Source organism: Zonotrichia leucophrys, chromosome 4, assembly GCF_028769735.1.
Source record: "Zonotrichia leucophrys gambelii isolate GWCS_2022_RI chromosome 4, RI_Zleu_2.0, whole genome shotgun sequence".
In the NCBI taxonomy this organism is placed as follows: Eukaryota; Metazoa; Chordata; class Aves; order Passeriformes; family Passerellidae; genus Zonotrichia; species Zonotrichia leucophrys.
The window spans coordinates 41,599,800-41,615,509 of NC_088173.1; the positions used below are offsets into that span (position 1 = coordinate 41,599,800).

The window sequence follows — 15,710 nt, forward strand, 5'->3', positions numbered from 1 at the left end:
TAGGAAAGCATCTGAATGTTTGTAATTGTTTGCTTTTTTATTGTCCTAACTCTGATTGTCCAAATTCTTATTGCTGTAATTTGTATTATTTTTATAACCATTTTATTACTATTAAACTTTTAAAAATTTTAAACCAAGTGATTGGCATAAAGAAGTTCATGACAGAGGTTACTGATGTGATGAACACCTACATTATGGTCAAGTACACAATAAAGCAAGAAATCCTCCCTCAGCCAGTACTCAACAGTAGAGACAATTACTTACTAACATGCTTATGAAGTTAGTAAAGAGCTGTTTAATTACAGATTTCTGTCAAATCTCTCGGGCGACACATCTTGCAATTTTGTTGCTTAGTTGAGCAATCATAACTTTAATTATCATTCTTTAAATGACTTCTTGTTAAACAAGAAATTGAAACACCACAAGTAAAACCAACTCTGATACTATTAGCTGTGTAGTAATTATGCTAATAGGCATTGCTGAACATGTATCAAAACTGTACATCTTCCCAAAATCTGGGAAACAAAAGGAGCGAAATAGTTGTTTGTGGTTGCTCCATGAGACATTCATTTGGGTTCAAGAAGGTAAAAGAGGGGTGAGAACTTGGTTTCTGTTCAGATCTTAGGGGGGGATTTATGCTTTTTTAGTTTACAATGCCAAAACAAGATACTACCCATGTGAGGTGAGATACTGCCAGTATTTCTACTTCCTCACAAGGCTGACGTTGAGCTGGACTATCCCACCAAGAGTAAATACAATTAGACTTATTTCAAAGCCATCACTTCTGCCACTGTCACTTTTCTTCTAGCCTCAGATTAACAGCCCTGCAGGCAAGAGCTGGTGTAAACACACACACCAGTCAAAGAAGCCATTAAATTCATGCTATATCTGTTAAACAAACAAACAAACAAAACAAAACAAAAACCCCAAACCCTCTGCCCATCAGCACAGGTCACTGTCATCAGCCTCATCCTAACTGTCAACACACTGATTTCCAGTATTAAAAAAACCCATCCCCCACAAAAAAACCCCAACACATGCAAATGATACCATGTATTAACTTCAGTAGATTCCTTAATGCAATGGAAACTTTTTAGAGTTTAACATATTTATGTGTATAAATTTCATCCATGTGCTCTAATTTTGAATACCATGAAGATGACATTGAGATTGTTTAAATTACACTGTAGCCATCCTGGTAAAATTAAACTTCCACAGAAAATAAACAGCCCAGACTATCTGCTGTGCTTAAACAAACTGTAAGCCTACTCTGTGTGTATCTTCAAAAAGAAGACTACAAAAATAGTGGCATGTGAAGACCAAAAGTCTTTCAAATTGTACCCAACACAAACCAGTGAATATTTGGTAACAGCAACATGGCATGCAGATAGCATATCAGACTCTGCTTGTGTCCAGTTTAAAACAAGCCCTTTGATCAATAAAATTTACCCATGCAAAAAAAAAAAAAAATGACCCCATATGGAGTCAACTGCTGATACTCATTACAGAAATCCTCGAAGAATGGAGATTCTGTAACAAGCAGCATTTTCGCAGAAAAAAACCCAGAATTAATAAAATGCTTTTAGATTTTATTTCTTTGCTGCTATGACTGAAAAGGCTCCACCAAAAGGCAAACATATACATATTTTCAATATGTAAAATACATTTTAGTACAAAAAGTAATGCACAAACTTTATTAAACACACACAGATCCTTCCCTCTTCAAAACTGCGGGTTCTCCTCCCTCTCAGCAACCAGGTTCTGCCCTGGCCCTGTTTCCTTTCATGAACCTCACTCCCCACCTTACAGAACTGCAACCAGAGTGAGACAGGGCAAGGAAAAACTCTTTGCAAAACTTACCTCCACTATTGGCACAGCAATTAAACCATCTGACCTACAGAATCACAGAATTAACTAGGTTGGAAAAGACCTTTGAGATCATCAAGATTTCCTCCTGCAGCTGTTATTCTTAGAGCAAAAAGGGACTTTAAGAGTTGCATATAGACCTTCAGTGAAAGATAGGGATAAATCTGAAGAAGAGGTTTTTTAAGCAGGATATAATACTTTAATTTTTATATTTTAACTACATTATTCCTTCAGTAATAGTTCTAGTTGGATTCCACATATACACAAGTACCTATCTGCCTCTACACCCAAATTTCATACATTGATGCCTCTGCCATGGCATCTTAACCTGATTTTCACGGTTATCTTGCTTTTCTTATGCTGCTATGTTTCTCCACAGTTGTCATCTGGGCCAGTTTTCCCCAGTGTTTAGATACTTAAATAGTCATGAAAGACTGAAAAATACTTTGACACTTAACATTGATAAATATCTACTTACCTGTAACTATAGTATCAGAACAGATAGGACATACAGGGGCTTCCAACACAGCTTTTACTGGAAAAATGATGGACCCTCATGTGTTCTGTGGATTATGGGTGTTTTCTGCCACAGGTATTTCCTGAGCCTTTGGTTTTAGACATGAATATGCTTTTTGCAGTAGCCTATAGTCAATGCTTTGGAGTTACTGCTTTGTAATCATCTGAATTCCTTTCTGCAGTAGTGACTATTCTGAATCCTAACAGAGATTTGCTACATTAAAAAAACCTTCTGCTCTCTCACAAAAAACACAGCAGCTTTTATAAAAGTAATTGGTTTTCAACCCTCCTTTAATTAAAGAGAATAGTTGGGGAGAAATTCATGTCAGAAATACACAGGAAATCAAAGTACGACTTCACCAAAGAACTACGTGTCCTGGAGAAAATGTAACAGCATTTTTCCAGATCATTATGATGCAGGGGAGGTAAAAACTACTAAGAGAAAAGTCCAACATTGTGTGTGCAGAATGGATAATTTTAAATATTGTAATTTTTTAAAAGTTTTGTTTGGTTTTTTTGAAAAGCAGAATAACATCCCATTTACAGAATAATAACTGCTCGCTTAATTTCAAGTTTCCATCCTTATACACAATGCACCTACTAAAGGAAAATCTCAACATCTTAGAACTATTCATTGGAAATTCATCCTTAAACATAAAACATTATTGGGAAGCCAGTGTTTTCTGATTCTTGATCCCAGACTTTAAAGACAGCCCTTCTCCTGGTATACCAAACGCTGTACAAAAAATACAGACCACAGATACCCAAAATATGGGGTGAACAATAGGATTCATATTGAGATACAGCACAGCTCCCAAAAGGGGCTTGCATCACAATCCTAAATATTATCCTACTCATTTTACATAGAGGAAACAAACCCACCAGTCCTCTCCAAAACTAAATTTTTGCTTGAACTCTTGATATTGTTTTTAAGCAAACCACTTTTTCAGAGCTTGTTGGTGCTTCCCTGATACTGGCCACAGGATCTGTGTCCCAGCTTCTAACCTGAGCACTGGAACTGGGGGCACCTGCACCATGGTGTATGAGGAGATCAGAGGCTAAATCCTGGTCCTGGGTGGCTCCTTCAATTTTTCCCTTCATTTAAAAAGTTCAAGGGTCAAGTCTATTTTGTGCTTCCTCATTTGGGCTGTCAGTGAGTAGAACTAAAGGCAAAAATGTCTTAAGAATCATCACTTCTTTTATTTATGGAGAAAAAAACCATAGTTATAACACAAGGTGTGTTTTTCAAATTCAATTCCTAAACTTGTATTTAAATAATTGAGTAGAAATTAGATTTTGGAAAAGTTCTTGAACTTTCACTTACTTAAAGAGGACAGCAGTGCCTTGAATATGAAATTCTGCTCCTCAAAAGGTCCTAAATAGATTTGTGTGCCTGGGGAATTTGAACCCTGTTACACATAATGCCTTTTCAAATGCTGCTCTATGTATGCCTAACTGGAGATTAGGGACCTTAACTCTGAACATTATTTGTTTCCAACATTTAGGTTTCGATTATGATTAATTAAAAAATAAGTAAATATACACACCATGAATAGGTATTACTATGAAGATCACATCAGCAGAGGGTTGAATCACTGTTTTGATGTAATTAACTCCAGACTCTGAGGTACACCAGCAGGGCAGTCTGAGGAATCCCCAAACTCACAGGGCTGCATCCTTCACCTCTAACACAAAATAGAAAGAAAAAACCCTTAAACCTTCAGCTAGTCTGCATAGTTTAGAATTGTGCGAAAACCAGCAAAAGTGCATGGAAGCAAGTAGTGACTTCTTCCTCTAAAGTATATTCCCTAAAAAGCACATAAAAATATGACAACTTACATATTTTAAAGTCTGGTAGGAATTCAGGGAAAATAAGGGATATTTATATTTTCCTTCTCTTCTGGCCTTCTGATTAAAACAAGCAAGCTGTCTGGGTACCTTGTGCAAGCTCCCCCCCCCCCCCAATTAAACCCAGGACCTCAAAGAGCATTTATTAAAATCTTATTAAGATTGGCCTTTCTGAAAATATGACACACATTTTCTTTTTATTTCACTGCAGATACAACTTACTAGCAAAAGGCTTGGCAATGATGAGAGATCCTAGGAGAATTTTCGAGAGCTAATCATGAAGATTACTACAAGTGCTGGCTTTATAATTGCAGGAAAACTTTGAGAGTCTCCATTTTTCCAACTTGGTGCTTTATGTTCTAAACTGTACAGGATTTTATTCTATTCCATTCCATATTAGCATATAATAGTTAAACATTTTGTGTGTGTGCACAGCAGATTACACAACTGTACACTTTGGCTAACCTGCTTATAAAAAAGCTGAAGCAAACAGATAATCCCTTTCTAATGAAACATGGAAATTTTCTTTTCTAGACCATCTAGAAAGAAAACCACTGGCACCAGAACAATCTAGCTCTGTTTACTTAACGAGATGGCAAAAACCTTTCACCTGGTCATGCATCCAATACCTGTTCTCCTCCGGTTTTTGCTAATGAAAATTAACATCAGGGCTGCGGAATCATAAACCTATTCTGGAAAACTTAAAATGCCAAAGACATTGTTCATAACCCTCTCAACATCTTTTCTTGTATCCTACTCTGCACCTTGTCAGGCTGAGAGCTAAACTTTAAATGTTTGTTCAGTGAAGGCAAAATCCAGAAACCTCATTGCTTGGGATTTGGTTCATCAACACCCAATCAACACAATGTTTTTGTGGAACATCTATTACACTAATTTGCCAGACAAGCACCTTTTTTGTGGTCACGGCCATATTAGCATTCCCAAGAAATAAGCAACAAGAAATTAACATTTAAGAAGCAGTTGGGTGCAATACACAGAGATCAAGAGCAGATGTAGGAAATATGGAGGATAATCTCAAAATATTATAAGTTCATCTGTGGATAATGCTGAGCTTCTTAAGAACTACAGGTATAAAATATTTCAACAGATGAAGTGGCACTATTGCTGTCCAAATTGCACACTGATATTGTATGGCAGTACTTTCTCCTTGAGCAAATAAATAAAATAAATATCCACTCACTTTTCATGATACAAACCTCTGTAGGCTAAGGAGGAATGGACCTTCTCTCCGGGGCTGCCAAGCTTCCAAAGTACTTTTGCAAGAGTACTACATATATATATATATATATGTATATGTGTGTGTGTGTGTGTGTGTGTACATACACACACACACACACTGCTGCAGTAATAGCTAAACTTAAATTTCATTGAGATAAAAATCTTGCTTGGCTCACAGTGCACTGTAAAAGCTAGAGAGGTGCCCATCACTCCCTAATTAGGTACAAGAAGCAATAAATTCTAAATTACTTAATCAAAACAGCCACACTGTAATTTGTCTGTACTCCCTAGGTGTGGCACTACGTCACAACTGTCATACATGAATGGTTTGTTATTTTTTTACACAGATACAAATATCAGTAAAGAAAAAAAGACTAATGACCACATTTTCACCTTTTCCCATGTCACATTATGAAGTTCTAGTGGAACAGAACAGCTGTGTTGCACCTGCACTTCATGAGGTAATAGTGATTATATCACAGTGTGTAAAAGTGTGGCTATTGGTAATTAGCAGATAAAGAAATGTTCAGATCACTCCATGGAATGATACCAAATCACCTCTCAAGTCAATCTTAGTGTACAAGGCACCAAGTTTCCTTTCAATTTTTAAGAGCAAGATCTTGTATACCTGTACAAGAAATATTGCATATATATACTTGCCATTTATAATGACACATAGAGCAATGAAAACTGTATCTGCAACTGGTAACATAGAATTTGAGCCAAACAAGAGAAAACTTACCTATTTGAAAAAAGAACACTTGACAAGCAACATTGACAAGCTACTTCTGCACCAGTATCTACTTGAGTTTCCACCAACTTGCCTCCAACCAGAGTGTCCTCACAAAGCTAGTAACTGAAAGTGACACAGGGCTATATCAGTTTCAATTGCTTTCTATCATCTACAACTTTAGGAGTCACATTTCCAATTTTATATTCATATCCTTAGCCCATTCAAGAGCTCAGACAGATTTGCATTGTGAAGCCCCTGTAGCTTCACTCGTGAAAATGAGATGTATCATCAAAAGTTAATATCACACCTCTGATTCTGAACATACCATGGACAGTATGTAAGTATGGAAGATGTAACACTGGAATATGGGGGAAAAAACTGCTTAGAAATCTAATTAAAGAGAAATTGTGGACTGATACTTAGAAAATGTTACGCCGTCTGTACGTGGGAAAGCTCCTGTTTTCCTTAACAAAAGGAAGGGGAAAAGTCTAGAAATTAAGAGTAGATCCTCAATCATAATAACAAATAATGTTGTGAATCCTGTCAAATTTTAAATGAAGAAAGAGTAAGTGTAATCTGTAAATCAAGGACTGATATCAGCAAACTTACAGCAAACCCATCTCCTATCACTAGCTCAGCAGGAGAGGCTGGCTTAGGAGACTGATTTTTTCCTGGCTCCCAGAGGAGTGGGAATTCACATCATTTGGCTTCAAGTTAAAAATGGTTCTAGCTGCACATCTGCAATTCTGAAAAAATGTGGCTGGTATCCAGGCACCTTCCCAGACACACTGACATCCGTTTGCTGCTTTGCAAGACAGAGTTTACACACCAAAACAGAACAACTTGATTTATTTAAAATTCACCTCAAAATGCATTGTGTTCAGTTTCTTTTTTTCAAATGAACATTCAAAGCATCAAAATATTACTAATTTAAAAAGAACATTTGTTAGGAAGAAGATAATTTACATACTGTAAATTGTGGCTGTGAGGGAGAGAAACAACTGATGGTAGATTAGGCACAGTATGAAGGCCAACATGCCAGAAAACAATGCAGCTTTAGGCTCAGCTTTTAAATGATCTGGACAAAAAAAACCCCAATTGGGCAGGAAAATTAAACCAACCACTTAATTGAGGGTATTTGTATAAAACAAAAGTGTTAGTAAGTTTTCTATCTAGACCTAACTCATTCATGTATTTAAAGAATTCTATCTTCTTCCAAATAACAAAAAATGTTTCTAAACCAAGGCAGATTATTATTTGGAACTGGCATAGTAAAATAAAGGATCACAGTATACAGAGTTTAAAATCCTGTACCAGGAAATAGCAACAAGTGGTGTACAAGGGGATAATTTACGTACATTATCTAATTTTTAAAAACAGAGATATAAAATATCAATTGCATAGGGATTTAAATATAAGGCCAAGCAGGAGATTAAAGTAAAATAGAGCTCATAAGAAGGACACTATGGTGTTAAAACATAGTATTTCCATTTGAGTTAATGTCTAATTCAAAATCACAGTATTTTGCTAGTACTACAAAAAGTGAATGTCAAACTGTCCCATTAATCTTGAACTGAAAACTGACATTAGAACTTTTAAACAGTACAAAACTAAAGCTCATCGTCTAAACCTGATCAGTGTATTAGCACAACAGTGCTTGGTACGTACCTGATTTATATACTCTACCTTCTGTAAATAATATAAAGGTTATTTCTTGTTAATAAGTGTGAGATCACAATATTACTGCATGCCATCAGTGGTTTGCAGGCTTACTTGACATTTAATTATTCAGTCTTTGAAAGTGTAAGATCCTACCCTGCAGAATCTTCACTGATTGAACACAGAACACTGTCATTAATAAAACACAATAGAAGTTCCACCACTAACAACTAACATATAAGCCAGGATTTTAGGTCTAAACCCAGAACAGTTCATTATTATTAACTCACAGCTATTTTTTGTTAGGAAGGTAAACCTGTAGACTTCCAAATAATCTTGTATGTATTAAATATAAACAAATATGTAACTAACGGTTGTCTCTTGGAATTTCAAGTAGATTATTCAATTGTGAAAGAATTTCTGCAAAATCAATTTTGAGTTGTTAAAATGAAGTTCAAATATTAATTTCCATTTCTACATGTAGCTTAATTAACCTAAAATTGTGAGGAATAGTAGTGTAAGGAAAAAAGAATTCTCCAGATGAATTAGACATTAAGGTACACTAACTGTGAATACCTGAATCAATATTGTAACTGAAAAAGTGCATAAACAAAGTAATACTACAAATGTGTTAACTACAGAACAAAAGGTTTTCTGAAACCTAAGTAATATTATTTTACAGGTTATTTACAGGCTGTGATTTTTCCAGACAGAGCCAATTCAGGATCTTAAAGTTCCTTTGATATATTCGAAGTGTCTTTTGGCTTCCAACTTATTTGGCGAGGAACTGATTCCCAGCCCAGGGAATCAGGTACTGTGCAGCTGAACAACACTGCCATTGTGGTTCTGTGATTCTTCAAAATTCACTTCTTTCCATTCTTCAAAGCCAGAGCAGCGTTTTCACTTCACACTCTTGGTGGGTGTCTCGGACTCCGTGGACTGTCTGCCATCAGTCCACGCCTCCCGCGTGCTCTTCAGGGCCAGGGTTTTCTGCTGGTCCACCACAACGTAATCCACCCTCTCGTCTGCCACGCTGCTGCCCGAGCCACTGTTCTTCTTCTGGGAACAGCCAGAAACAAGTTCAAGTAAATTAACAACAGAAAAGCAAGCAGGTGTCCCAAACAGACACAGAACAAGCACTGGTTTCTCTGAAAGGGTCAACACTGTCTCTCCACTAAGCATTTGAGAAATTACCATTAAGAGATCTTACTGAACATCTGCTTACCTTACGAGGTGGGGTAGACGTTCCCGAATCTAGGTCCAGATCTAAATATTCCACTTGTTTATCTCCTTTAGGTTTTACCATAGGGCTGCTTCCTCCATCGAGGCTGTTGCTTCCAAACAAATTCTGAAATCATAATTTAAACAATCTCAGCTACAAATGTACAAACTAATGTGGTCCACATAATCAAATATGCTTGCTATAACTGCCAAAATGTAAAAGCTTACGGAAACAACTGCAAATCACTTAAATCAAGGACATTTCATTGAGCCATTTTTAACATAGAATGTATGGCAAGGGCATACATTCTATGTTAAAAATGGGACAGAGTCAAAACCCAATGGGAGGAAAAAACCCAAAAAACATCCCCCCCAAATTTAAGGTTGCCACCCAACCCATCTGTGTTTTCCACTTAATGTCCCCTTCATATAATGAAATAAGAACAGATCATGTTTTGTTCTTTTTAAATGTAGTTATTATATCTCAAATTTAACATTACTTAAGCACAAACTTGTCTATTTCCCTCAATTTTTGTTAAATACCTACAATAATTTCTGCCTGACAGTAGTGGCAAATCTAAAAATTAAACATTTACATTTCATTCAAAAGTCATCGTGATTAAGGTGAAAATCAAAGAGTATTGTTCAATTGACAAGATTAAAATATTAAAACTTTGGCAAATATGTGTAGGGCTGCCTGAACTGAAGTTGCATTGTATATACCTAAATTTCCATTAGCCCAAACTTTTACAACCTCACCTCCTCTGTCCTCTCCCAGCCTGATCCCTCCCTCTTAACAGGTGTTATAGGAACAGTACAATAGAAGGACTCTTCTCTAAAAGATAAAGAAAAAACAGGAAGACAGAGGGCAGCAGTCAGCAAAAAATGAAGAAGAAGGCAGAAGGAAAGACAGAAGGGTAAGGCTGAGAGCAGCTTGAAAGAAAAAGCAGAATATTGCTGATTTTATTAACTAAAACGTAAGTATGACATCAAAGAAGATGCTCCAAAGCTGATGGCAGAAAAAGATTAAGAAATACAGATTCCTTGCTAAGATAGAGTTGGAACAAGTAAAAATTCTCAAAAAGTCAAATTTTAAAACAAAGGCCATGAGATATGCAGAAATGTTCTGGTTCTTTAGGAAGTAAAATATTTTATGGGCTAAAGCAAAATGGGCTGGGCTTTTTAAATTGAAGTAATCCATTATATCTCTACTGTCCAGCTCATTTAACATTAAGTGGTAACAAGGACAAACACAAACAACTAATGTGAAGTCCATTTTCATTGCTCAAATTCTCAGAACAAATTTCTGTGTATTAAAGATACAAAAATCAGATTCTGTATCAATGTTTCCAGGATAAATTTAAAAAGCTGTTACTCATTAAACAAAAAATAATCTGTTATTCCAAACAAACTAAGCAGGCGGAACACATGCATTAGGAAACAGAAATTTTAAATACACGCAAATGAAACAGAAAGGAAACCTGTTGAATAACCTTTAAGTAGGACTGGTGCAAGAAAACAGAAGGTATTAATGAGCTGAAGCATTAATTGTACCATCTTGGTATGGAAGTTAAGCCCTTGGAACAGCCTTAGGAATCAACAGGAACACCTGGGTTGAACTGTGATTCTGTGCAAGGAGAACTGTGGGCACGGGTGGGGAGAATCTCTGGGGTAATATGGGATGTTTCTTGCACGTGTGAAACAGGACAGCACCCACTACTTACCAATGGCCCTTGCAAGAGAGGAGCTAAGAATTAACATCAGCAGTCCCCTGAGCTTGGTGCTTTTCCCCTGGGAAGCACAAGGCACAGCGTGGGGCGCCCCACAGGCTCTGGAGGCCGCGACCCACTCTGCATCCCTGCTCCCACAGGAATGGCATGGGCGGAAGCTGGGATGCAGCACCCCGAGGCAGCAGTGGTGAGCTGGGGCAGGGACACTGCAGGGGGCTGCGAGGGGACCCAGAGCAGCAGGGGACAGGAGAGCAACCAGCATTGCAAGAGGAGAGCCCGGGGCAGTGAGATGGACCAGCACATGCCATACAAGAAGGCAGACACACAAACAGAACAAACAAGGTGCTAGACAGGCCCTCCCCAGAGAAGGTCATACATAAATGATTTCAAGATGAAAAATACTGCTGTACCCCCTGCTAAGAATCCAAACACATGAGTACACTGAACTGACTGGACAGGACTTTAAACAGTCCTAGCAGACTGTCCCTGACCATGGCATGGGAGGTTGGAACAAGATGATCTTTTAAGGTCCCTTTCAATCCATGATTTAAGGTCCCTTTCAATCCATTCCATGATTCTAGACTAGACAAAAAGCTGAGCTCAAGATACAGGTTTCCTACAGGTTTTATGCATATTCTAAACTATATTTTAGTTTAGGCCTAGGTCTGCTGCCATTGCCTCCCTTAAAACTACTGCTATTGAGTCTTTTTCTCTCTCTCCTTTCCCTCACCGAAGAAAACCCACAGAGTATATCATTAAATTTTCCTAACTAGCTGCACTCCATGCTGAGGATCTGAAGCTTCATTATCTGAGAAAATTCCCCCCAAAGGGGAAAAAAAATGCAGACATTTAATACACAAAGACTCCGTCTATCTTCTTTTTTGAAAGATGCCTAACAAAATACACATGGTTCAATTTTCATAGAATGTATACCGCAAGTATCAATTGTTTTTTTCCCCTGCTCCTTCTACACTTCCTGGAAGATGTCCTTTTAATGCAGTTTTTTAAAGCATGTCTCAGAGCTCCTAGGACAGTTTATTATTTCCCTTCATGACTTAATACTGGACTCACACATAGCCCAAGGATAAATGATTGCAAAGAGGGGACAAATTCTAGAAAAGAGGTAGAAAAAAAGTCATGTTGTATACTGCTTTATATAATAGACATGTATATCAACCATTTTCTTTATGCTCTTAACTTCTTCAGTGAAATCCTACCAAAATTACAGCTCTGCTATGGAGATTTTTTTATCATTCTGTTGATCTAGAAGTATAAAGCGAGTGATGTTGAATGAAGGATCTGTGTTGGCATGATTTAAAAGTAAGGACTGCACAGGAAGAGAGTAGTTAAGATGTAGATTTTACATACTGGGTCTTCAGAGGATTGATTTGGGTTCATGGATACATAATTCTCTTCACTGTCGTGCGAGTCACTGCTGGAAGTTGTGCTATGAACTGAATCCGGTCTGGGAGACACGGGAAACCTGGAGGAGCTAATTACCAGGAATTATTTCACAAACAATACATCTGCAATATCTTAAACCTCCTGGTAAACAACAAAAATAAGCATATTAGAGCTGAAATTTTCATTCAAGTTTACTAGAGTGTCACATTTTTTGGTTATACACAGTCCCTTATATTTAATATCACAAAACAAAATTTCACACAGACACACTTTATTTCAATGCACAGATACACACACAGACTCACACTCTTCCAAGGGAAACTTCAAGCTACAAACAAGCTAAAAATATGATACAGATGTACACACATTTATTAACACTCCAGTCTCCAAAATGATTAATCTGAATGAGGAAAAGCCAAGAAACTTACTCTCGTGCAAAGCTTCTGGTGATAGGAGATCTAACTGGAGCTTGTAATTCTTCCCATTCAGGCAGAGGTTTTATTTCTAGTGGAGCTGGTTTTGCTATGTAAGAAACAGACAACTGTAAAGCACAGAACTTTCCTAAACAAACTTAAATTTAATAGCTTTTCATAGACTAAATACAGAAAAAAACCTTTATCTTTCAAATAGTAAATACTAGTAAGGAAAGGGAAACACTTCCATTTTCAGAAAGACATGATATATTAACTTACATTTTTAATCTTTTCAGGTGACGAGAGGAAACATCAATTAAAAAATTAAAATATAAAATAAAAAAACCCCACTGCAACTTCAGAATTTTGCAGCATATACTTGTAGGCAGTAATTCTGTTTTGAAAAGAGATTTTGAAAGTGGCAGCATCGTGTTCTGTCCTCCTTCTCTCCTGATGACTTGTTGAGCTGGCAAGCCCAGGGCAGGGCTGGTGGACTGTTTGAGCAGAACCAGCTCTGGGGACTTCTCTTGGCTCAGAGCCAGCTGTTAATGTGCAAACTCTGCCCTCACTGTGTACATGTGCCCTTACTGGTGACGTTTCAGAGCTCCATGAGTGGGCAGAACCTGCAGCTAAGACTAAGTCTGCACAAGTGAGAAATGAACCAACAGCAGGAGGAGCCTGGCTCGCCTCAGAGATCATCCACAGTCGAGCAGAGTGGATGTGCCACAGAGCAATGTGCCACTCATGACACATAACACTGTTCTCAAAAAAATTGCCATTTTTAAATTTCATTTTCAGAACAGAACCATGAGTAGGCTATTAGCAAGAAACACATTATCCCTCCCTCCAGCTTATATGTCTCACACGTCCTAAACATTAGCAAAAAAAAAAGTATAAAAAGGCTTGTGGGAAAAAAAATACCACAGAGTCAAACTGCTGTCAACTTTATCCTCCCTAAAACTGTTTTTAGAAAACAAAATGCAATGTCATCATAAAAACTGCCCTTTCTGTCCTTGTGCCCCCTCCCACCATGAGTTTTCTGCCTCTTGGCAGGTTCACTAAGATCAAGTGTCAGGCATGCAGTAACAGAACTGAACATGACGCAGGCAAGATGATACTAAAGCACAACTGACATTAAAAACTATCAGCTTGGCTCAAGTTTTCTGTAAAGGTCTGAGACTACCTGGCAGGAATAAACAGTGGGCAAGGTGCTGCTGCAGCACACAGATTTCGTCCAAATCCCACCAAGAACAGCAGAAGTATTCCATCCTGTTGCAAGGGACTTCAAAACCCAAAGGTAATCAGTGATACTTCTCTGAGATTTTTAATGTTGTTCATTATTTTCTCTACTTCTCCTGACTATGTTAGGCACCAACTCAGCATCTTCAATAAAGCCCATCATATTAATTAAAATCCTCTTTAAGGTGCATAAATAGATGTCTGTACTAGTGTATGATCAGAAGATCAATATTTTGCTTAAAGCCCTAAGTGAACTGTGATTTCAGGTTATTGCCTAATAAAAGTTTCAAGTAACTTACAAGTTACTATGTACAATTTATAAGTTGTTATATATTTGCTTCTAAATAAACAGACAAAATATAAACAGCCACAACTTAAGAGATCAGAACATTCATGTTAATATCAAAGAAAAATTTCCATGCACTGCTCAAGCCAGAAAATCTTTAATTCCTTATACAGGAAACTGGTTGCTTGGCATGGAAAATACATCCATAACCTTAGACTATAGCAGAATAGAATATGCCAGAGTTATTCTAAAGTAACAATTTTTAAAATTTTTACTTCACTTATTTTTATAAAGCTCCATATACATACAGTGCTAAAGTACATACCCTTTCTTCTTGTAGTAAAGTCACCTATGGTTTGTGAATCAGTTCGCTCTAAACCATGTGGTTTAGGTCTTAAAATTTTAGGACTTTGACCTAATTGGCAAAAAGAAGACTCTCTTAATAATATTCTATTTGCAAGTGGAAAACTGGAATTTTATAAATAAACATCACAACCCCCTGCAGAAAAGTTAATCCCACAAGCATAAGCAAGCTGCTGAAGGAGATTTTACACTCTAGCTGGGAATCACACTAAGGGTTTAAACACCAAACCAGAAACAAAGTAAAGACTGCATGCAAGTAATAAATATATAGGAGGCAAATGTAAAAGCTGTATAAAAAGGCTAAAAAGTGCATCAACAAATATTGCAACTGATCATTACTACTAACTGGTTTGATTTAAAAAAATAAACGTACATATTTGAGGTATATTTACTATCAAAAGAGAACAGTCATGTTTCAGATACAAGTTGAAGTACCCTCAGAGAAATTAAATCTCCTTAGTCACGGAATTTCTTTGGAAATAATGACTCTTGGGAGTCTCCACTCCTGTGGTACTCTTGGGAAGTCTTCTATCCAATGTGTATCTCCCACTTGAGATGCCCCAAGAATCTTTTTTTACCAATGTATTTCTTAAACTTGTTCCCCAGAGGTCTCCATCTGTCTGTACCAAACCCCACCACCCCGACCCTGCAGACACAGTGGGATTTTCTTCCCAAGTTTCCAGCCTGCACACGGCCCCTCCACCAAGGCACAACCACACCTCCACCAGAAATGACCCTGGCATGAAAATACTGATCATCTCCCTGCAGAGAGTAACACAAATCGCCTCCCAAAACAAGGATTTTCTTTAGCCAACCTGACCAAACTCTGCAAGTGTTCCAGGTCATGCCGTCTATTTCAAATAAACATGATCAAGAATGTGTAATAGCCCTAACCTTTCATTAAAGTCTATCTGACAAAGTATAATATTAATATTTATAAATAATAATATAATACTAATAATATAATACAAATAATATATTATAATATAATATAATAATATATTATATTTATATATTAAATATAAAAAAAGGCAAGTGCCTTCAAGTGGTACACCAAGAAGCCACATGAATAAACCAAATGAAAAGTTTAAGCCTGGTTATGTTAGAAAGCTGCCCTACAGCACAAAATGGAAAAGGACTGGTACAGACTAAGGTGTGGTATTCCCAGCAATGGGTGAGAATGCTTCACAAAG

The 15,710-nt window shown here is 37.2% G+C and overlaps 1 protein-coding gene across 4 annotated transcripts in view; it reads right to left on the bottom strand.

Moving 5' to 3' along the window:
- Positions 1-5,679: 5,679 nt before the first annotated feature.
- The window catches only part of GAB1 (GRB2 associated binding protein 1), a 96,913-nt gene continuing 86,882 nt past the window's right edge, over positions 5,680-15,710 (bottom strand). For 3 of the 4 annotated variants that reach the window (XM_064711298.1, XM_064711302.1, XM_064711299.1), the window contains exons 7-11: positions 14,480-14,569; positions 12,645-12,738; positions 12,181-12,304; positions 9,087-9,209; positions 5,680-8,920 (exon numbers count right to left, since the gene is read on the bottom strand). In XM_064711298.1, the coding sequence (XP_064567368.1) occupies positions 8,762-8,920; positions 9,087-9,209; positions 12,181-12,304; positions 12,645-12,738; positions 14,480-14,569 (590 nt within the window). In that variant the 3' untranslated portion in view covers positions 5,680-8,761. The remainder of the gene's footprint in view (positions 8,921-9,086; positions 9,210-12,180; positions 12,305-12,644; positions 12,739-14,479; positions 14,570-15,710) is intronic. The other variant, XM_064711300.1, reaches the window with a different exon arrangement.